Source organism: Rhincodon typus, unplaced genomic scaffold (assembly GCF_021869965.1).
Source record: "Rhincodon typus isolate 14 unplaced genomic scaffold, sRhiTyp1.1 hic_rhity00007031, whole genome shotgun sequence".
Classification (NCBI taxonomy): Eukaryota; Metazoa; Chordata; class Chondrichthyes; order Orectolobiformes; family Rhincodontidae; genus Rhincodon; species Rhincodon typus.
The window spans coordinates 663-9,558 of record NW_025972669.1 but is presented as its reverse complement, the minus strand read 5'-3'; the positions used below and the strand labels follow the sequence as shown (position 1 = coordinate 9,558).

The following is an 8,896-nucleotide window of genomic DNA, read 5'->3' as shown; positions in this document are numbered from 1 at the left end:
TCTGAGGAAGGGTCACTGGACCCGAAACGTTACCTCTGTTTTCTCCTTCACAGATGCTGCCAGACCTGCTGAGCTTTTCCAGCAACTTTGTTTTTGTTCCTGATTTACAGCGTCCGCAGTTCTTTCAGTTTTTAAAAAGGATAGCAGGACTGACAAATGAAGAGAAACTGGATTGGTTAGGATTATAGGGTAGGGGAATCCAAAACCAGAGGGCATAGGTTTAAGGAGATAGGAGAAACATTTAAAAGTGATCTAAGGGGCAACTTTTTCACACAGAGGGTGGTGTGTGTATGGAATGAGCTGCCAGAGGAAGTGGTAGGCGCTGGTACAATTACAACATTTAGAAGGCATTTGGATAGAGACATGAATAGGAAAGGTTCGGAGGGATAAGGACCAAATGCTGGTAAATGGGGCTAGATTAATTTAGGATATCCGGTCAGCATGGATGAGTTGGACCAAAGAGTCTGCTTCCATGCTGCACAGCTCTATGACTCTATATTCACTAGAATTTAGGAGATGATGACGAAGGGCTCTCATGGAAATCTATAAATTTCTCACAGGACTAGACAGGGTAAATGTGGAAAAGATGTTCTCAGTGATCGGGGAGTCCAGAGCCAGGGGTCATAGTCTAAGGATACGAGGTAGGCCATTTAGGACCGAGATGAGGTGAAATTTCTTCACCCAGAGAGTGGGGTGAGCCTGTGAAATTCTCTGCCGCAGAAAACATTGAATGTTTTCAAGAAGGAGTTGGAGATAGGCTGTGGGTTCAAAGAGATCAAAGGGAGAAAGTGGGAATATGGTCCTGAGCTCAGCCATGATCATAATGGAGAATGGACAAGGCTTGAAGGGCCGAGTGGCCTACTCCTGCTCCTATTTTCCATGTTTCTAAATTTCTATATGGAACCCTGAACGAGAGCTTAGAATGACAACAGAGCAACAAGCAATCCCACCAGGTGGTCTGCTCAGTGCGGGTGCGGGTACAAACACTCTCGTTAAGGGTCAGGGCAGTAGCTTGCACGGAGGGTCCAGCCTGACCCAGTGGTCTGGGAGTGGGGGTGGGGGTGTTGGGGAGGTGGGGGGGGTGGAGCTGTGACCTTGGCACCTGTGCCACCTGCAAACTGTGAAGCTGCAGCCCAAACAGTACCCAAGACATCAGGGCCCCAGTCACGCACTTGTTGACCCAGACTGTGAAGAGGCTCATGTAACACAGAGTGGCAAGGTTACCTTGGAAGGGGAGTGTGGGAGTGAGGGCTGACAGGGAGGTGGGGGGAAGGAGACAGAGGTAGCGAGATAAAGAGTAAGAGGGAGAGAGAAAGAGAGGGAGAGAGATATGGAGAGAAAGAAAGAGGGAGAGAGATAAATAGAGAAAGAGGGAAAGAGATAGAGAAAGAGAGATACAGAGAGAGAGAGAGAGAGAGAGAGACAGTGAGAGAGAGACAGAGAGAGGGGGTAGGGGGAGAATGAAAGCAAGAGAGAGAGACATGGAGTGAGGGGAAGACTGAGAGAGATAAAAAGAGAGAGGGAAAAACACTTCCCACTGAAGGAACTGTGCCCTCGTGTTAGCCTCTCTCATTAAACAGAAGACTTCACAGACAGGCTGAGAACTGTTCAGACAGATCAATGTAAATGCTGGGGCAGCGATGGATCATGTGGGACACAGGTGGCACAGCAGCTTTCAGACACGGGGGAGATTTCTGCTGCCGAGCACGTTTGGTTAAGGTCCAGGAGGACAGATCTGCTTGGCCAATGCACACAGTCCACTGCCTTCCCCTGCCTCAAATCTCAGCTTAACAGGGGAGAGGGGTCTGCGTCAGACAGGCTGGACGGCCAATACAGACACTAGACCATGTTTTAGGCATCAATCTGAGGACCACTCATGACAAACGGGCATCAGGGCAAAATTTCATGACAGTGGGAAGCCACAGGAAATGTACATTCACCCCAATCTATGGGGGCCTCGTTGCTGAGGGAATGGTGCTCAGTAGGAGAACCTCTACACAAGATCCAGACAGCTTCGTTCACCTGTGCCTCCAAAGATGCCACCCCCCGCCAGGCAGTCACAGTGCTCTGTACATTGGCAGGCCCCATCCAAGTCATCATTGCTCATGGGTGAGCCTAGACCTTGGCAGGACATTCCATTGTACGGGGGCGGGGGGTGGGGGAGCAGGTATCACATTTTGACAGAAGGAATAAAGAGGCCACCCACTCCTGTGAAGAAATGGTTGCCTTAAGAGGAAAGGTTGGTCAGGCCAGGCTTGTAGCTGCTGGGGTTTAGAAGAGGGTGGCACAGTGCTTAGCACTGCTGTCTCACAGTGCCAGGGACGCACGTTCAATCCTACACTCGGGCGACTGTCTGTGTGGAGTTTGCATGTTCTCCCCGTGTCTGCGTGGGTTTCCTCCGGGTGCTCCGGTTTCCTCCCACAGCCCAAAGATGTGCAAGTTAGATGGATTGGCCCGTAGTGTCCAGGGATGTGCAGGCTAGGTGGATTAGCCGTGGGAAATGCAGGGGTGGGTCTGGGTGGTATGCTGCTCGGAGGGTCAGTGTGGACCCAACAGGCCGAATGGCCTGCTTCCACACTGTAGGGATTCAATGAGGTGACTTTATTGAAACATAAGATTCTGAGTGGCCTTGGCAGGGGAGATGCAGGGAGAATGTTGCCTCATGAAACGAGAAGGAGGGAGTCATTGTCTTAAAAGTGGGTCACCCATTTAAAACAGAGATAAGGCAAAAGAATTTTCCCCTCAGAGGGCCATGAGTCGTTGGAACACTGTTCCTGTAATGGTGGAGGAAGCAGCGTCTTTGAATATTTTTTAGGTCAAGGTAGATAGATTTGTGTTAAGCAAAGGGGGGAAAGCTTATGAGGGGGAGGTGGCAAAATGTAGATCAGGTCACAACCAGAGTCAGCCATGACCTTACTGAATGGAGGAGAAGGCTCAAGGGGCTGAATGGCCTACTCCTGTTCCTGATTCACCTGGTTGTACATTCTATTCTTTTCAACTGAAAGCAAACTGCAAGTAAAGCTCCCTCTACTCTTTTAGTAAACCTTCTGCTACACTGTCCCCATCAAATACTTCTAGGACAGGGACAGCATGGAGTTAGCTAGAGTAAAGCTTCCTCTATACTATTTCCATCAAACACTCCCAGGGCAGGTACAGCACAGGGTTAGATACAGAGTAAAGCTTCCTCTACACTGTGCCCACCAAACACTCCCAGGACCAGTACAGTAAGGGGTTTGACACAGAGTAAAGCCACTCTACTCTGTTGAACTGAAAGTAAAGTTCTCTTAACACCATCCTCATCAAACACTCCTAGGACATGGTCAGCATAGGCCAAACACGGAGTAAAGCTACCTCAACTCTTTGAAACTACAATTAACCAAAAGTAAAGCTCTCTTGATGTTGTTCCCATCAAACATCGTACATTCCACACTGTAACTTTTGTGGAATTCTATGGCCAACCCAGAACGTGACAAACAATCAATATTCTGGCGTTTCATTGATTACCTTTGGGGTCTCTGATAGAGAGTGCTGATCGAGAGCTTTCACTCGGGAGGTGAAATGGATAAGGTGGGGAACACAGCAGGACAGACATGTGAAGGAGCATTAGGGCTTAAGGTATAAGTGAGAGGCATAGTCCATTAACAGACCATGTCAACGTGGGCTGGGTTGAAAAGGGAAGGTGTTTACTTCATGATTTCCTGGAACGTCCAACAAAATTCCTGTTCGTTTTGGCTCTTGCCCAGGCCCCAGGGACTGCATGGTGAGACCCTGTTGGGTTTCACGGCTCATGGAGCTCCCCGCAACCACCCCACCCAGACAAATCCCACGACACCAGGCAATGCTGCAGTCCCCACGCTGAATGGTTCACAGCGTTTTCACTTACCAGCTTCTCAAATCTCTCCTTCCAGTTTCTCAGCTCCTCCGTGTGATCCTCAGTGTGGTATGTCGTCCCAGTCGACAGCACTGGAGTTCCCACTTGAATCTCCTGCAGTTTCTAATGATTATAACATCCAACTTTGAACTCTTCTGGTCAATGGGAGAGACAGTAAACCTCCTGCACTCTTAACCATGCCACAACCCAGTGAATTATTTATACAAAAGCAAAACGCTGCTGAAACAGAAAATACTGCTGGAACACTCAGTGGGTCAGCCAGCATTTGTGGAAGGAGGCAAACAATGTTGAGGTACACAGGAAAACTGCAGAAAAGGAGATGTACCAGATTAAAGTTAGCCCAGAGCTATTTGGAAAGGGTAATGCATGTGCGCATGGAGGAGAAAAGCAACAAAACAGAATGTCTGTGTAGGTCAGGAGATATTAAACAAGATGGATAGCACAGGACAAGTCGTGACAGAACAGGCACTGATCAGCATGGTAGGGGGGCCCACAGGCACTGATCGGCACAGGGGGGTAAAAGAAAGGGCTGACAAAAAGAACAGAGGGAACAATGGAGTATCCTGAGGAAGGGTCATCGGACCCGAAACGTTAACTCTGTTTTCTCCTTCACAGATGCTGCCAGACCTGCTGAGCTTTTCCAGCAACTTCTGTTTTTGTTCCCGATTTGCAGCATCCGCAGTTCTTTTGGCTTTTGTTAAAAATAACCTTCTTGGCAGCAGGTACCAAGTTGTGATGGCAATGGAAATAAAATAAGCGATCATAATTCATAACATACAGACAATCATGAAAATTAAAACAATAAACATATTGCAGAATTATGAACACTTCAGTGTGAAAATAATTACAACACATTGCTAAATGCAGATTGTCCCCTTAGAATAACAACAGAAGATCGATGGCAATCTGACATTTGTATTCAAGCCAGAGTTCATGAAATTCTCAATCATCCAAATATTATTTATGAGGTTTCTTTCCTAAGTAGAGCACTGGGCTGTCTTGTTGTCTGTTCAAGTTATGTTTCGTTTGGGAAATGGTATCTATTCTCCTTAATTCCATCGCACAATTGCATTGTTTGTGGTTATAGAGTTATGACAAACGTGGGATTCGTAAAAACACGACAGAGAAGGGAATACAGGAATCTTACTGATCAGGTGACATAAGATAGATTGAGAGGCTGCTCATAAAGATCAGAAATGGGCTATCAAAATGGGTCAGCTGAACTGAATGGCCTTTTGCAGCCCACGCAATGTTACATTTCTGACTTTGAGCAGCAGTACCCCAGGCGGTACAATCACTATTTTAGTGTGAACCAAAGGAATTAACTTAAAATATTTCACTCACCGCTTCAATAGACTGGTTCTTCACAGCAATACCCTGAAACTCCACCAGGAGCTCCTGTCTTAGGCGCTCCATTTCCTGGAAAAACTTTTTTCTTTCTTCTTCCTTCCAGCTCTCAAACTCCTTTCTTACGTCTTCCTCCCTCCTGCGAGAATTTTCCAGTTCCTAGTTCAGAAGATGTGAACGTTAAGAGGTATGCTGAGTGAGTTTGCAGATGGCACCACAATAGGTAGTACAGTGGACAGTAAAGAAGGTTATCTCAGAGTACAACTGGACCCTGATCAAATGGACCAATGGGCTGAGGATGGATTTATCCATCTGCTGTGTGGCAGATGGAGTTTAATTTAGATAAATGTGATGTTACATTTTTGTAAGGCAAATCAGGGAAGGACTTATGGAGTTAATGCTACAGTCCTGGGGAGTGTTGTCAAACAGAGAGACCTTGCAGTGCAGGTACACAGTTCCTTGAAAGTGGAAGTGGAGTCACAGGTAGACAGGGTGGTGAAGAAAGCGCTTGGCACGCTCGCCTTCATTGGTCAGTGCACTGAGTATAGGAGTTGGGACGTCATGTTGGAGCTGTACAGGACATTGATCAGGCCACTTTTAGAATACTGCACAAGCAACTTCCAAAACTGGAAGTCAAGGCACGGCACATGGATTACAACACTCGGACAAGCGCAGGATCTTGGATCAGCTGTGCCGCTGTGCAGTTACACAGTTTATAGGGAATGCTGCTCCAAGTGAAATCAATGTTCTGGTAATACTATGTAAGACTTGTGTTCCAGTATACTTACATCTATCCGACAATATGGAAAATTGCCCAGGAATGCTGTGTACACAAAAAGCAGGACAAATCCAACCTGGCCAATTACCGCCCCATCAGTCTACTCTCGATCATCAGTAAAGTGATGGAAGGTGTCATCAACAGTGCTATCAAGCAGCTCCTGCTCAGCAGGTCAGAAGCGAGGAATACTGCAGCAAGTAAGTTACCTCCTGTCTTCCCAAAGCCTGTCCACCATCTACAAGGCACAAGTCAGGAGTGTGATGGAATATTCCCCACTTGCCCGGACGAGTGCAGCCCCAACAACACTCAAGAAGCTTGACACCATCCAGGACAAAGCATCCCCCTTGATTGGCACTACATCCATAAGCATCCACTCCCTCCACCACCGACGCTCAGTAGCAGCAGTGTGTACTATCTACAAGATGCACTGCAGAAATTCACCAAAGATCCTCAGACAGCACCTTCCAAACCCACGAACACTTCCATCTAGAAGGACAAGGGCAGCAGATACATGGCAACATCCAAGTTCCACTCCAAGCCACTCACCATCCTGACTTGGGAATATATCACCGTTCCTTCACTGTCGCTAGGTCAAAATCCTGGAATTCCCTCCCTAAGGGCATTGTGGGTCAACCCACAGCAGGAGGACTGCAGCGGTTCAAGAAGGCAGCTCACCACCACCTTCTCAAGGGGCAATAACTGCTGGCCCAGTGGATGAGTAAGAATAAACGTATTAGCAGGTTTAGCTGGCTTTGCACAGGCAGGTCATTAGTATGATAGAGGGACTTGTGTCAGTACGACGGGTGCCACGCTGTGATCCACTGACCTGGCCGCGGCGGCGGGTATCTGCCTCCCTCTCGAGCTGTAGCTGGGATTGGCTGACCTGCAGCTGCTCCCGGAGCTCCCTGATTTCATCCTCAATCTGCTCGCTCCGGTGCTTCTTCTTCCTCTCTGAAAGAAAAGCGCAACAAAGGCTGAGCTAGGGTGATACGAGACAATCTCAGAGGCCCAACGACAGGCCACATGACACCCACATCCCAGTGTGACTGTCAGTGTTCAAATCCCTCCGACTGCAGTAATAAATGTATTGCTCGTTGTAGTCGGTGGGGGTGGGGGTGAATGGGGACGGACTGGTGACAAAGCTTGAGAGGTTTAGGAAATAGGCCTGCAGGTGAGAGGAAGGACTTGGAGATGGGAGACTGGACAGGTGGGTAATGGGGCAGGAGGGAGTGGGAGGGGCTGGAAGTGGACAGAAGGCTTGACACTCGGCAGAAGCAAGGGGGGACCACGACGTAGGGAGAGATGCTGAAGGCAGTGAAAAGACTAGAGGCTGGGGGTTTGATGGTAGAATCTGGAGAAAGTCCTCTTGAGCTAGAGATGGAGACAGGAGAAAGGCAACAAGTGTTGGAGGTGGAAAGGGGGCTGAAGACTGGGTAGAGGCGAAGTGAGGCTAGAGACAGGGGAGGGGCTGCAATGAGGGAGAGAGAGAGAGGGTGCAGAAGAGAGGAGTGGAATTGGTCAGGAAGCCAGAATCCTACAGTCACAGGAGGAGACGTGAGACCTGAGAAGGATAAAAGGATACAGCGAAGGTGCTATGTAAATACATGCTGCAAGTAATTAAAACTCCCCAAAAAATTATACATAATTGTTGGTATAAGGAGTCCAACTAGTTCATCAGTGCCTCAGCCCCTCCCTGGGAGCACTCCAGTTCCGTGCTCTGGGGTTATCTCTTGCTGCCCCATTCCAGGCCAATTAAATACATACTTCCCAACACTTTAAGAACCAATTAAGGAAAGGAGAGAGAGCTTTGGAAAGTCATAGCAACAATCTAAAACATTTATGGAAATAACAAGCAGGGACTAAGCGCAAAACAGTCTCTTGTGGTAAAGTGGTGGTATCCCTACCTCTGGTTAAGGAGGCCCAGGCTCTAGTCACACCTCAGAGTGTGGTGATGAGTCACAACACATCCAAACAGGTTGATTTTAAAAACAAAATGCAGATGCTTAAAACCCTAACAAAAGCACTGTTACAATCTCAGGTTCTAAAGTAGGCCATTTACAACTGAGATGAGGAGAAGTTGATTTGATTTATCATTATCACATGTACTGAGATACAGTGAACATAAAAGTATAAATCAAATCAAATCAAATCAGAATGTTCTTCATTCAGAGGGTGGTGAATCTGTGGAATTCTTTACCACAGAAGGCTATCCTCTACCACGGAGGAGAGACAGTTTTGACTTGGAGATAGTAGGAACTGCAGATGCTGGAGAATCCGAGACAACAAGGTGCAGGGCTGGATGAACACAGCAGGCCAAGCAGCATCATAGGAGCAGAGAGGCTGACGTTTCGGGCCTAGACCCTTCATCAGAAATGGGGGAGGGGAAGGGGGTTTTGAAATAAATAGGGAGAGAGTGGGAGGCGGATAGAAGAGGGATAGAGGAGAGGATAGGTGGAGAGGAAACAAACAGGTCGAAGAGGCGGGGATGGGGCCAGGAAAGGTGAGTGTAGGTAGGGAGTTAGGAAGGGGATAGGTCAGTCCAGGGAGGACGGACAGGTCAAGGGGGCGGGATGAGGTTGGTCGGTAGGAGATGGAGGTGCGGCTTGAGGTGGGAGGAGGGGATAGGTGGGAGGAAGAACAGGTTAGGGAGGCAGGGACGAGCTGGACTGGTTTTGGGATGCGGTAGGGGGAGGGGAGATTTTGAAACTTGTGAAATCCACATTGATACCATTGGGCTGCAGGGTTCCCAAGCGGAATATGAGTTGCTGTTCCTGCAACCTTCGGGTGGCATCGTTGTGGCACTGCAGGAGGCCCAGGATGGACATGTCGTCTGAGGAATGGGAGGGGGAGTTGAAATGGTTCGCGACTGGGAGGTGCAG

General features: G+C 48.3%; 1 protein-coding gene across 1 annotated transcript; it reads right to left on the bottom strand.

The window, feature by feature from the left end:
* Positions 1–3,883: 3,883 nt before the first annotated feature.
* Positions 3,884–6,968, bottom strand: LOC125482202 (cilium assembly protein DZIP1L-like; the record flags this gene model as incomplete). The annotated part of the gene is made up of 3 exons (XM_048594213.1): positions 3,884–3,994; positions 5,237–5,398; positions 6,844–6,968. Coding segments are annotated over 3 exons (398 nt in total), but the record flags the coding sequence as incomplete, so codon positions are not given.
* Between the last annotated feature and the right edge of the window lie 1,928 nt (positions 6,969–8,896).